This window comes from Phyllobates terribilis, unplaced genomic scaffold (assembly GCF_046119375.1).
Source record: "Phyllobates terribilis strain yellow unplaced genomic scaffold, ASM4611937v1 Scaffold_36__1_contigs__length_13169755, whole genome shotgun sequence".
NCBI lineage: Eukaryota > Metazoa > Chordata > Amphibia > Anura > Dendrobatidae > Phyllobates > Phyllobates terribilis.
This window is the reverse complement of record NW_027362796.1, coordinates 2,167,760-2,182,194: the sequence shown is the minus strand read 5'-3', so window position 1 is coordinate 2,182,194 and position 14,435 is coordinate 2,167,760. Positions and strand designations below refer to the sequence as shown.

Here is a 14,435-nt window from a genome sequence, read left to right as displayed (position 1 = left end):
AAGTTTTCAGTTGTGTCATATTACAGTTATATGAAAAAGTTTGGGCACCCCTATTAATCTTAAGATTTTATAAAAATTGGTGTTTTTGCAGCAGCTATTTCAGTTTGATATATGTAATAACTGTTGGACACAGTAATGTTTCTGCCTTGAAATGAGGTTTATTGTACTAACAGAAAATGTGCAATCTGCATTCAAACAAAATTTGACAGGTGCATAAGTATGGGCATCCTTATCATTTTCTTGTTTTAAATACTCCTACCTACTTTTTACTGACTTACTAAAGCACTTTTTTTGGTTTTGTAACCTCATTGAGCTTTGAACTTCATAGCCAGGTGTATGCAATCATGAGAAAAGCTACTTAAAGTGGCCACTTGCAAGTTGTTCTCCTGTTTGAATCTCCTCAAAACAACTGTAAAATGATCTGAAAACAAAGTTTATTCAACATAGTTGTTCAGGGGAAGGATACAAAAAGCTGTCTCAGAGATTTAACCTGTCAGTTTCCACTGTGAGGAACATAATAAGGAAATGGAATAACACAGGGACAGTTCTTGTTAAGGCCAGAAGTGGCAGGCCAAGAAAAACATAAGAAAGGCAGAGAAGAAGAATGGTGAGATCAGTCAAGGACAATCCTCAGACCACCTCCATAGAGCTGCAGCATCAACGTGCTGCAGATAGTGTCACTGTGCATCGGTCAACTATACAACGCACTTAGCACAAGGAGAAGCTGTATGGGAGAGTGATGCGAAAGAAGCCGTTTCTGCAAGCACGCCACAAACAGAGTCGGCTGAGGTATGCAAAAGCACATTTGGAGAAGCCAATTTCTTTTTGGAAGAAGGTCCTGTGGACTGATGAAACCAAGATTGAGTTGTTTGGTCATACAAAAAGGCGTTATGCATGGCGGCAAAAAAACACAGCATTCCAAGAAAAACACTTGCTACCCACAGTAAAATTTGGTGGAGGTTCCATCATGATTTGGGGCCGTGTGGCCAATGCCGGCACCGGGAATCTTGTTAAAGTTGAAGGACGCAAGGATTCCACTCAGTATCAGCAGATTCTGGACAATAATGTTCAAGAATCAGTGACAAAGTTGATGTTACACAGGGGATGGATCTTTCAGCAAGACAATGATCCAAAACACCGCTCCAAATCTACTCAGGCATTCATGCAGAGGAACAATTACAATGTTCTGGAATGGCCATCCCAGTCCCCAGACCTGAATATCATTGAACATCTGTGGGATCAGTTGAAGAGGGCTGTCCATGCTCAGCGACCATCAAACTTAACTGAACTGGAATTGTTTTGTAAAGCGGAATGGTCAAAAATACCTTCATCCAGGATCCAGGAAATCATTAAAAGCTACAGGAAGCGACTAGAGGCTGTTATTTTTGCAAAAGGAGGATCTACTAAATATTAATGTCACTTTTCTGGTGAGGTGCCCATACTTATGCACCTGTCAAATTTTGTTTGAATGCAGATTGCACATTTTCTGTTAGTACAATAAACCTCATTTCAACGCAGAAACATTACTGTGTCCAACAGTTATTACATATATCAAACTGAAATAGCTGTTGCAAAAAACACCAATTTTTATAAAACATTAAGCTTAAGATTAAAAGGGGTGCCCAAACTTTTTCATATAACTGTATATGAAAAAAAGGGGGAGGGGAGGAGAGAAAGATTAAGAGAGGAAGTATAGACAGTAGATAGTAACGTCTACCTCTCAGTGTCTAAGAAGTATAGATTATGAATATATCGAAACAGTAGGAAATTGCGAAACAAGCAGATCCCAATGCAAGTCCCTAACTGGGGGTTGTCTTTACATCCGTAAGTCAAACCTTCAGTCCTAGGCTTCCTATTAGTGGGAACCATGGAATACATAGCGAGTAAAGTAATACAGTCTGATATTACAGTAATATAATGTGAAGTCAACTTAAATGCCGTTCTAAGATATGAACGGAGACATTATGTATAGCGGAGGAGTGGCACCTAATGCTCTATTTACATATATCTTATTATATGCTTAAAAAGATAAGTAAGCATCGGCAAACTGTCTCTCATCAGGGAAGACAAGATTAATTTCAGGAGCTCATATGATTGGCAGGTTCCTTTCCCATCTGGCTGCATCACCATAAAGTTCCTGATCCATTGAAAGCCTTCTGTGACGTGCTGGAACTCTCTGTGGCAATGGTGGAGCAGGTGGCCAGTCAGATATATGGATTCTGGGAATGTCCAGGACATCACAGAAAGGTCTCGTCACTTTGATCTTTCAAAGTATACAATGTTCCATTTTTTTTGGACCTGCAGCTGGAAAGGGTACCGCAGAAGTACATCAGGCCATTTTCCCGGATGGCATCAAGTAGTGGTTTCAATACCCTTCTTTTAGCAAGTGTCATTCAGGATAGACATGTGAGCAATTATATGCGTTTTCCATTGAAATCACCAGGACCCAACTCCGCTGCTTTCCTCACTACGGCCTCTTACATTGAAAAAAATGTATGTGACAGATAATGTCCCTTGGATGCTCAGGATCTGAACCATAATAGCCTAATGTATGGTGCGCCCTGTCGGTCTCCAGCTCCTTATCAATAGGATCACCAAGGATATTATTGATTAATGTCAATAGTGTTGGCATAATCACTTGAGCATTGATGCTTTCATGTATACCCCTTATCCAGATATTATTGTGATTTTTATGGTCATCAACCAAATTAAACAGACTGTTTATTTATGAGCATTTTGATGGCCTCTAACTTGGACGACATTATCCTCTAATCCCTGTACCTTGTCAGTAAGCTGTGACCGGATAGAAGTGAGGGGACGTATTTCAGTATTGTATGTGGTCTCCAGCCTCTGAATATATTGCTCCATATCTTCTTTAGTAGGGATAGACACAATCTGATATACAAATAAGTTATGTTGTTCCCCACATCAGAATAACCTGTGGCTGGGAGGTAAATGTCCCTGTGAAGCAAGCACTGCTCAGTATGTGGGTTTCGGTGAGAGCACAGGGAGATTTATGGAGCTGTCTGGCATCATCAGGGTTAAGACTGCTTCTTGCTGAGATGAGGCAGTAATAGCTCTGGAGCAGGAAGATAAGACCTTCCATAAGAAATTGCATACCAGACATGCTGACGGAGGTGGAGGACCTCAGATTAACCTCCGATCTCATCTTTCTTTCCTATATCAGACGTCATGTTTGAGGCTGAAAATTGCTTATAATTCCCCCAGGAACACGGTCTGAAGAGAGTGCTCTCAGTGTGTGCGTTCTCTCGGTGCTATGTCCATGCCATGGCCTTCCTGTTGATGTTCAATACATCCAAAGGTGGCGTTGATTAGGAGCAGGATTGTGTGATGTAACAACCTTATGTGAGCACTGGAAACACAAGTTGTGACACCAATGGAACGGTGCCAGAATGGGAGGTGCGTATCATTGTTTTTTATTTTAACATGGCCAAACATGAGGAATGAGAAGGAGTCGTCCTAGTAGTGGAAAACCCCTTTAAAAAGATACAATTTTAGATTAGAATGAAAAACGCCACTCCCCTGTGTGACTTCTCTGAAGTTTAAAAAAAGTTGATTTCCAAGGAAACCATTTCCCACATTAAGAACATAAAAATGTCTTCTCTCATGTGTCTGTACTTTGGTGACTAAGAAGTGATGATTTATTCACAAAACATTTTCCACATTCTGAACATAAAAAGGCTTCTCCCTTGTATGAGTTCTCTGATGCTTGTTAAGAGATGATTTCTCAGCAAAACATTTCTCACATTCTGAACATGAAAAGGGCTTCTCCCCTGTGTGAGTTCTCTGGTGATTAACCAAAACTGACTTCTGGCTAAAACATTTTCCACATTCTGAACAATAAAAAGTCTTCTCCCCTGTGTGAGTTCTCTGGTGATTAACCAAAGCAGATTTCTGGCTAAAACATTTTCCACATTCTGAACAACAAAAAGGCTTCTCCCCTGTGTGGGTTCTCTGGTGTTTAACCAAATCTGATTTCCGGCGAAAACATTTTCCACATTCTGAACAAGAAAAAGTCTTCTCCCCTGTGTGAGTTCTCTGGTGATTAACTAAAGCTGATTTATGGTTAAAACATTTCCCACATTCTAAACATGAAAAAGTCTTCTCCCCTGTGTGAGTTCTCTGGTGACTAACCAAAGCTGATTTATGGCTAAAACATTTCCCACATTCTAAATATGAAAAAGGCTTTTCCCTTGTATGAGTTCTCTGATGCTTGTTAAGAGTTGATTTATCAGCATAACATTTTCCACATTCTGAACAGGAAAAAGGCTTCTCCCCTGTGTGGGTTCTCTGGTGACTAACCAAACCTGATTTCCGGCTAAAACATTTCCCACATTCTGAACAGGAAAAAGGCTTCTCCCCTGTGTGAGTTATCTTATGTCTGATAAAACTTGATTTCAGCTGTCCCTCTGATCTCCTGGTACAGTCATCTGGCAAGAATAAAACCAATCATTATTTATGAATAACATATCCTTAAAATTTATATTGATGAATATTTCTACTTAAACGCTCTTCAAAAATGCACTTTATGTAAAAGTATCATTATCTACCAAGAAAACATTGCAGAAAAATCAACCTTACCAACACCAATCAGATAACAAATGCACTAGCAATTTAGTGTTTGTTGGGTGTACTGGGGTGTCTGTCCATGTGGGGTGCGCTTATATAGTGCTGGACAGCCCCCCTGATCTAATAGTATGGGCATCATCACTATCCTAAGCCAGACACTGCATCACACCTACCTGGGTGACTGGCATCCTATGCAAGCTTCATCTGTGTGCATCTTTAATACTAGGCAACCACCCTCTCCATGAATTGGTAGGTTTGTGAGTGGTTGCTCCATAAGTATTTTGCACCTGCGCTGCCCCCACCTTTATCATAGGGGTCTGCGGCATCCTGTAGCATTTGTTATATGATTTGGTGTTGGTAAGGCTGTATCTTTTTCTGTGATTTTTTTAAAATTTTGCCCTATGTTAGCCGTCATTATTCACCAAGACAATAACAGTTCACAGTCTAATAGAAAACCTCATAGGATGAACCAGTGGATCGTAGTGTTCAACTGTTTGTTAATTCTGCCTCCCAAATATGGAATAAAAAGCCACCAAACAATGTTATGTAGGGGAAATAATACCAATAAAAACTTCTACTCATCTCACAAAAAACAAGACCACACTCAGCATCCATGTATTTGACATTACTATAGTGAGAAGAACCCACTTAATTTATGGTGTGTGTCTCCTGGAGCACAATCTGGGCACAATGTGTTGGGTAATAAAATGATATATTTGTAATTTTCAATCTTAAACATCCACTGCGTGCTAATTTCTGAAAAGTGCCTGTGGAGTCAATATAGTCACTGCTCCTATAGATTATTTCCCTGAGGGTTATAATTTCCAAAATGGAGTCACTTTATGGGGATTTCTACTGCTCTGGTTTTCTGCAATTTGGTCACATTAGGGCTTCTGTAAATGGTGGGTCCCATCTCCTCTGGGATCTGCTCCTGGGACGTCTGCTTCTCTCACCAGGAGCCGCCTTATTCATCCTGCAGGCGGCGCTGGTGATGGAGGAGACGTCGGAACCAGAAGCTTTGGGTGGTGCAGGCTCTGTCCAGCCAGTAAGATTAGGATGCCTGGGACCAGTAGTACCATCCAGTCTTGCAGTATGGGTGTGTGTGCTATCCAGCTGAAGTAATCTGCTCCCTGCTTCAGCCAACTGGACAGCACCACACCCTACTAAAGCTGGAAGCATATTGCCGGAAGCTGCCAGATACAGCCTTGTTCTCCTCTGGTTCAGTCCTCTGTGCTCAGCTCCCGGCTTGTGTATTTTTCTCCTGTTGTGACCTCGGCCCATTTACTGACTACTCTTGTGTCTTTTGATTTTGTATTTTCTCTGACCTCCATGTTCTGACCCGGCTACCTGACTATTCTTCTTGCCATCTCACACCTCAGAACACCAGGCAACACTGTGGAACAAGCTTAGGGGTCTCTGTCTAAGTCCAAATCCATATAGAGGGGTTAAAGGGTGATGAGCAAGGCAAACCCTGGGATCTGGAAAATGGAGTAGATAGCGCCAAGCCTGTTCATGGTAACCATCTTTTGAGCTGCCAGGTGACCATGAACAGTTCCCCCAATACATTGTGTCTGCAAACTATTCTATCAAGATCTGCATTCAAATAGCTAAATGGCGCTCCTTCCCTTCTTAACCTGTCATGTGCCCAGACAGTAGTGTACAACCATATATAGGGGATTGTCGGATTCAAGAGAATTTGGAAAATAATTTGTAAGGTCCATTTGTTTCCTATTATCCTTTGTGAAGAATTCCAAAGTTATCACCATATAAAGTGACACACGTCAGATTTGAAAAATGGGGCCCTGATAGGAACACAAAACTGGTTGCAGGAAGGGGTTAAATCAGAGTATTTTGGGCACTAACTACTGTAGTCAAAAACTGTGAGTATAGACAATAACACATCTACTGAAATGACCAATCTCAACAGTCTCCATCAGTAAGAAGTGAGTAACTAGTGGTGAAACCTCTCTGGGTAATTGGAGTATGGGGCTCGGTGGCTCTTGGCAATCTAAACTATCGTAAGGGACAATATTTTCTATCAGATGAGTTTCAAGAAGAAATATTAGACATTCAAAGAGAACTTTTTATAATAGTGCAGAGATCAGACGTCTTAAATTTAGCTTAGAGATATATTATGGCACAGGTGTAATGTTTTCTGTACAGTTAATCACAATCTGGTTTGAAGTTAGTCGATTTTAAAAGAAACTGAAAAGTCAGGATAAAGGGAAACTCTGTTGTTATTGTACAGAAATTCACACTTGGCCTCCCTGCACATTTAATGTTGTTGATCATAAATGTGAAGTTTGGCCAGAAACACTGGACCTGGTCTTGTAGGGACCATATGAGGACATTCAGCAGCACAGAAGGGAGAGAAGGTAGATTCATCCAATAAGATATCAAGGTTCTAGGAAGCCAATAGATCATTACCCTCCGCTTTCTCTTACAGGCCCATCATAGTATTTTTCTTCAAGTGATTTTCTTATTTGTGAGCACATTCTACTTACGCTGTCATTTGGCTTTGTAGTTTACAGATCTGGGCAGGTAACGGTCAGCATCTTCTAATTCCAGAGGGTAAGTGGATCTTCGAGGTTGTAACCTCTATAGAAAATGGCTTTCAGAGCCCAAAGTCATTTGAACAGTTTTGGGTGAAGGAGAATGTTGTGGTCTAAGAGGCAAAATGGCGATCACACGATTGTGATACATCCGGACAACACCACCGATAAAGCAGCCACAGAGGGTGACTGAGGTAAAACTGTGACTTCTCTGAATTTAGTGATTACTACTCACCTGGGAGGTTATCTGTAGGAATCTCCTCTTTACACCGCTCATCACCCCTCACATAAGTCTCTGTAGTATTAATATGGGTCAGATCTTCACCCTGAAACAAATATTGTAAAAGTCACAGACAGATGGAGAAGTCACATCTATAATCAATTCTAATCCTGCCATCTCCACCGTTCTCATTACACAAATAGAAAACATATAATACTGGTGGATAAAACAAGACTGAACACAAGACCTTCACAGCCGTCTACACATCATAGGGGAGATCTCATGACACCTTCTCTCCATCAACCTGATGATTCTGAGGAACATTGGGATCTTCTTGTTTACAGTCCTGTGGAAGAAGAGGACGGGGACATCTCTCTGGTGTTGTCCTCTTACTGGATAGATCTGGAGGAAACACATACAGGGACTGAATTCATTCTTTACATACAGATAATTATAGTCCGTGTGTATTTAGTCCTGTCTATTACCTGGTGATGTGAGGGACTGGGGAACCTCCATCATGATGTCCTTGTACAGATCTTTGTGTCTTTCTAAATACTCCCACTCCTCCATGGAGAAATAGACAGCGACATCCTGACACCTAATAGAAACCTGACACATACAATGATACCGTCATCCCCCCGATCCTTTCATAGTGTTACTGTATAATGTCCCAGCATTCCCAGCAGTGTCACCTCTCCAGTCAGCAGCTCAATCATCTTGTAGGCGAGTTCTACGATCTTCTGGTCATTGATGTCCTCATGTATCAGGGGGTAAGATGGAGGTCCCGTGATTGGGCTCAGGAGTCTTTCCCATCCCTCAGACACAGGGTCCTGACAGCGCTCACTAGAGGTCTTCTTCACTACTGTGTAATCCTGGTTATGGACAGACACATTAATAAATCTCACTCCAGACATTTCCAGAGTCCTCACCTCTCCAGTTCTGTCCATCTGTTATTCCCATAGATAAGAATGATGTAATGTGACATCATCAGAATTTCTCACCTCTCCAGTAAGACGGAAGAGGATCTCTAGGGTGAGGTGTAATATCCTCTCCGCCATCCTGTCTCTGTCCATATCCATCTTTGATGGGTAAATCAGGAAAATTCTCTTATATAGAAGATCTTCACTGAGAGGATCTGATATTGTAGGGACCTGAATGAGAAGATGATGAGCCGATGTAACATCATAAAAACCCTGTGTAATAATACAATTACTGGAGATAATAAGAGGAAATATATGAGGAGATTTATTATTTTACAGGATTTAGTTTTTTTTGCATTACATCTAGTAATAAAACCTATATATTTTAGGCCACAGACAACAAGCAGTTTCTTCCCTGGAGTCAGCAGCTGAACACGTTTCTCATAGACTCATCTTCCTTATTGCTAATTCTCATCTCATTTACAGACACTAGAATCGGCATTAGCAATACTGCAGGAGATATTCATTACACGTAACATGAGAAATAACTACTTCATGAGGAGGACTTTTTCAACTTCTACTACGGCTCTAGAAACATATTTAGCCAGCGTCTGTCACTGACTACATCTCCACCGGCCGTCTATATGAATGTTTTCCGTCTTCCCCGGACTGTAATCTTCCATCATGTTAGATCTCATGTCTGAACAGAAAAAAGGCTTCTCCCCTGTGCGAGTTCTCTTGTGCTCAACCAAATCTGTTTTCTGGCTAAAACATTTTCCACGTTCTGAACAGGAATAAGGCTTCTCCCCTGGGTGAGTTCTCTGATGTTTGATTAAACTTGATTTCTCTGTAAATCATTTTCCACATTCTGAACAAGAAAATGGCTTCACTCCTGTGTGACTTCTCTGGTGATTAACCAAATTTGATTTCTGGTTAAAAAATTTCCCACACTTGAAACAAAAAAATTTATTCTCTGCTGTGTGAATGCTTTGATATTTAAGAAAAGACTTTTCGAGGGAAAAACTATTTCCATATTCTGAACATGAAAATGGCTTCTTTGCTTTCGGTGCAATTTGGTTTTTAATGCTTATTTTGTGACTTTGATTTTCCTTAGTAGTCAGTAATGAATCAGAAGACAAGACCTGTTTCAAAGGATCAGATGACAGATCTTTGCTGTGAAGGAATGATGGTAAATCTGGAGAAATGGCATTCACTTCAATTGTATCTTGTGTGATCTCAAGATCTTCTGATTTAAAAATTGAAGATGTCAGCTGTCCCTCTGATCTCCTGGTACAGTCATCTGCCAAGAATAAAACCAATTATTATTTATGAATAACATATCCTTAAAATTTATATTGTTGAATATTGCTACTTAAACTCTCCATAAAAATGTACTTTATGTAAAAGTATCATTATCTACCAAGAAAACATCACAGAAAAAAAATCAGCCTTACCAACACCAAATCAGATAGCAAATGCATTACCATTTTAGTGTTGGTTGGGTATACTGGGGTGTCTATGTAGCGTCGGCGTCCCTGCCTTCTGCTAGGCAGGGACGCTGTTCCCCTCACCTCTCTGCTCCGAGCCCGGCGTCCTCCTCCCGCTCTGCTGGCAGCGCGCGCTCCTTCCCGGCCACTGTGCTTAGGGCGCGCGCGCGCTCCCTCCTTCTTAAAGGGGCCGCGCGCGCCGTCCTAAGGAGTCCCCGGCCAATGGCCGGAGGACTTCACCATATATAAGGCACCTCCTCCAAAATGGAGGTGCCCGAGCAATGTTGTTGCACTGTTCACTACTCTGCTTCAGCCCTCAGGTCCCGTTGCCAGTTACCTGCCAGATACCTGCCAGATTCCTGCCAGCCTGCTGTCTTATTCCTGCCTGATATTCTGCTACCTGCCTGCTAGCCTGAGGTCCGACGGTCTGCTTTACTACTCCTGTCAGTCTGTCTAAGGACCAGCTTGCACGCTCACCTGGGAGCGCACATCAACTACCTGCCTGATTGCCTGAGGTCCGACGGTCTGCTTTACTACTCCTGTCAGTCTGTCTATGGACCAGCTTGCCCGCTCACCTTGGAGCGCACATCTGCTACCTGCCTGCTAGCCTACCTGGAGGCTCTGCCGTCACGTGCTGTGACCACCTGCCTGTCCAGTGACTCCTGCCCGCTCACCTGGGAGCGCTCATCTGCTGCCTGTCTGCTAGCCTACCTGGAGGCTCTGCCGTCACGTGCTGTGACCACCCGCCTGTCCAGAGACTTCTGCCCGCTCACCTGGGAGCGCTCATCTGCCGCCTGTCTGTTGTTCTTCCTGGAGGCTCCGCCGTCACATGCTGTGACCACCCGTTTATCCAGAGACTCTCGCCTGCTCACCTGGGAGCTCACGTCTACCATCAGCCGCCACAGGTCGTACCAACCCTTTTCCCAGAGACTGCCCCGGTCACTTGCCGTGACCATCTGCCCGTTCACCCAGAGACTGCCCCGGTCACTTGCCGTGACCATCTGCCCGTTCACCCAGAGACTGCCCCGGTCACTTGCCGTGACCATCTGCCCGTTCATCCAGAGACTGCCCCGGTCACTTGCCGTGACCTCCTACCCGTTCTTCTAGAGACTGTCCCGGTCACCTGCTGTGACTGCCTGCCTGGTTGCCACCCGCTCCCTTACAAGGACCACCCCCTTGTATAGTAGCCCAGAGGTTCCGCCTCCCAGACCCGTTACAGTTTGCTCGGGCCATGGAACCCGGTGGCACCCAAGCTCCCTCGCTCTCGGACCTCTGTCATGAACTGTCCCGCCAGAGGTCCCAACAGGAGTCCATCCTGGGTCACCTGCGGAATGTCAATTCTCGTCTGGACACTCTGACTGCTCCACCAGCAACCACCGCCAGTGCCATGACTCGCAACCCGGCAGCTCCGCTGTCCACCAATACCATGGTATCCTACCCCGGACCCCGGCTTTCTGCACCTCCTCGCTTCGGAGGCGACTCCGCCCAGGCTCGGGGCTTCATAAATCAGTGCACCCTGCACTTTGAACTCCTGTCCCACCAGTTTAACTCCGACCGGGCCAAAATTGCCTTCATCATGTCCCATCTCACCGGGGAGGCCCTGGCCTGGCTAAATCCTCTATGGGAGAGAGGAGACCCCCTGGTGTCCGACTTGCCTGCCTTTCTCATGGCTTTCCGGAAAGTCTTCGACGAACCCGGACGGAAAACCTCATCCGCATCATCTCTGCTACGCCTCCGTCAGGGAAGTCTCACCGTGGGCCAATATGCCATACGGTTCCGTACCCTTGCCTCGGAGCTGGCCTGGGATAACGACGCTCTGGTATCCGTCTTCTGGGAGGGTCTGTCCGGCCGTATTAAAGATGAACTTGCCGGTCGGGACATTCCTACCACTCTCGATGACCTAATAACTCTTGCCACCCGGATTGACCTACGGTTCCAGGAGCGTGCCAAAGAGGTCACCCGTGAGAGGAGGTTTCCACGTCTAGCTCCTACTTTTCAGAAATCCGTCTCTCCCCAGGTACACTCTCCTGAGCCTATGCAGGTCGACCAGACCAAGATGGTCAAAACCCGTCAGGACTTACGCCGTGCCGAAGGGAGCTGCTTCTACTGTGGCAGTAAGGAGCACCGGATCCGTACCTGCCCGGAGAGGTCGGGAAACGCCTGTGTCTAGGTTCGCTCATAGAGGTCAACCTAGACAAGAATAAATCCTCTCCATCTCTGCTACTGTCAGTCTCTATTATCTGCGGGGAGAATCGTTATTTCGAACTAGCCCAACTTGACTCTGGAGCGGCCGGGAATCTTATCTCACAGTCCCTGGTAGAAAAATACCGCATTCCCACCAAACCTCTGGCTGTACCAATATCTGTCGCTGCTGTGGATGGGGGCCTCTTACCACGTCCCATCCAACTCATCACCGAATCCGTAACTCTGCAGGTGGGAATGCTGCATTCTGAGAGCATCTCTTTTCATGTTCTGCCTGGACTCTCTCACGCCCTCTTACTAGGTCTACCTTGGCTCCAGAGACATGCACCCGTGCTTGACTGGCAGACCGGAGAAGTCCTTCGCTGGGGACAGGACTGTCATAAGACTTGTTTGGTTCCTGTTCATCCCGTCCTTCCTTCTCCTACCCCAACTAATCTACCTGGACTTCCGATTCCCTATTGGTCATTTGCTGATGTCTTTAATAAAAAGGAGGCAGAGACATTACCCCCTCATAGACCATACGACTGTCCTATCGACCTGTTACCCGGTACTACTCCTCCCCGTGGGCGTATTTACCCATTGTCCGCTGCTGAGACCCGGTCGATGTCCGAATATATTGAGGAGAATTTGGCCAGGGGATTCATCCGGAAATCTACCTCCCCGGCGGGAGCAGGCTTCTTCTTCGTAAAAAAGAAGGACGGCTCTCTCCGTCCCTGTATAGACTATAGAGGCCTTAACCAGATCACGGTGAAGAATAAGTACCCCCTTCCGCTCATTCCAGAATTATTTGATCGCCTGAGGGGGGCTAGAGTCTTCACCAAACTGGACCTCCGTGGGGCGTACAACCTGGTCCGTATCTGTCAAGGGGATGAATGGAAGACTGCATTCAACACCCGGGACGGCCACTATGAATATCTGGTAATGCCCTTTGGTCTCTGTAACGCTCCTGCCGTCTTTCAAGAGTTGGTCAATGACATCTTCTGGGACCTTCTCTACTCCTGCGTTGTGGTGTACCTGGACGACATCTTGGTCTTCTCTCCGGATCTCCAGACTCACCAGAGGGACGTTCGTCAGGTCCTGCTCAGGCTCAGGCAGAACCACCTCTTCGCTAAATATGAGAAGTGCCTCTTTGAGCAGACCTCGCTTCCGTTTTTGGGCTACATTATTTCTCAGACCGGCCTACGAATGGATCCAGAGAAACTGTCTGCCATCGAGAAATGGCCCCGACCGGAGGGGTTGAAGACCATTCAGCGGTTCCTGGGCTTCGCCAACTACTACCGCCTCTTCATACCGCACTTCTCTTCCCGGACTGCCCCAATTTCCGCGCTCACCCGTAAGGATACTAATCCCAAAGAGTGGCCGCCCGAAGCAGAGGAGGCCTTCCTTTCCTTAAAAACAGGCCTTCTCTTCCGCCCCGGTGCTGCATCGTCCGGACGGCAACAAGCAGTTCTTTCTGGAGGTTGACGCCTCCTCCTCTGGAGCCGGAGCTGTACTTACTCAAAAATCTTCTTCCGGGAGGATGGTAACTTGCGGCTTCTTCTCTAAACTCTTCTCCTCCTCAGAGCGCAATTATTCCATAGGAGACCGAGAGTTATTGGCCATCAAGCTGGCATTGGAGGAGTGGCGTTACCTACCCGAGGGGGCTCTTCATCCGGTAATAATTTACACTGACCACAAGAACTTGGCTTATCTCCAGCATGCCCAGAGACTTAATCCACGCCAAGCCCGGTGGTCCTTGTTTTTTGCTCGCTTTGATTTTGTTCTACATTTTCGCCCGGCTGACAAGAACATCAAAGCAGACGCCTTGTCCCGATCCTTTCTGGTATCTGATCTCGAGGAAGAACCTAAACATATCATCGATCCCGCCAGAGTATTGCAGGTGGCTCCCGTGAGTCTAAATCGTCTCCCTCCCGGTAAGACGTTCGTATCGGTACCTGATCGGGAGAAGATCCTACACTGGGGTCATTCGTCTAAACTAGCTGGCCACGCCGGTCAGAAAAAGACCCTCCAGCTTATTTCCCGGCACTACTGGTGGCCTAACCTGCGCAAGTATGTAATAGACTTTGTTTCTGCCTGTGTGTCCTGTGCCCGCAACAAAGTTCCGAGACACCTGCCAGCCTGTCGCCTTCTTCCTCTGCCAGTACCTGCTGCCCCCTGGCAGCATATAGCGATGGACTTCATAACTGATCTTCCCGTCTCTGCCGGTTGTACGGTCATTTGGGTGGTCGCTGACCGCTTTTCCAAGATGGCTCACTTCATTCCCCTGCCAGGCCTCCCGTCTGCACCCGAGCTGGCTAAAGACTTTATCCGCCACATCTTCCGTCTTCATGGCCTGCCCCGTCACATCGTGTCGGATCGTGGGGTACAGTTCACTTCTCATTTCTGGAGAGCCACTTGTAAATTGCTAGACGTCACCCTGGACTTCTCCTCCGCTTACCATCCACAGTCTAATGGTCAAGTGGAG

At 45.5% G+C, this 14,435-nt stretch overlaps 2 protein-coding genes and 1 pseudogene across 2 annotated transcripts in view; all 3 read right to left on the bottom strand.

Annotated features, from left to right (window-relative positions):
• Window positions 1-14,435, bottom strand: part of LOC141182785 (uncharacterized) — a 61,722-nt pseudogene that overhangs the window by 42,157 nt on the left and 5,130 nt on the right.
• LOC141182781 (gastrula zinc finger protein XlCGF66.1-like) overlaps window positions 4,418-14,435 on the bottom strand; it is a 177,550-nt gene continuing 167,532 nt past the window's right edge. The window contains exon 7 of the mRNA XM_073660890.1: window positions 4,418-4,451. The gene's annotated coding sequence lies outside the window, so the exon portion shown is untranslated. The remainder of the gene's footprint in view (window positions 4,452-14,435) is intronic.
• Window positions 7,082-8,309, bottom strand: LOC141182869 (oocyte zinc finger protein XlCOF29-like). Its single transcript, XM_073660992.1, has 5 exons — window positions 8,055-8,309; window positions 7,848-7,971; window positions 7,610-7,764; window positions 7,378-7,468; window positions 7,082-7,255 (listed from the first exon to the last, which is right to left on the bottom strand). The coding sequence occupies exons 1-3, from the start codon at window positions 8,307-8,309 to the stop codon at window positions 7,643-7,645; spliced, it is 501 nt and encodes a 166-aa protein (XP_073517093.1). The 3' UTR covers window positions 7,082-7,255; window positions 7,378-7,468; window positions 7,610-7,642.

Coding starts and splice junctions, on each gene's coding strand:
- LOC141182869 (XM_073660992.1), bottom strand. CDS start 8,309: ATGGACAGAACTGGAGAGGTGAGGACTCTGGAAATGTCTGGAGTGAGA. Junction 7,972..8,054: donor TTGAGCTGCTGACTGGAGAG/GTGACACTGCTG, acceptor TGTATGTGTCAG/GTTTCTATTAGGTGTCAGGA. Junction 7,765..7,847: donor CCAGTCCCTCACATCACCAG/GTAATAGACAGG, acceptor TGTTTCCTCCAG/ATCTATCCAGTAAGAGGACA.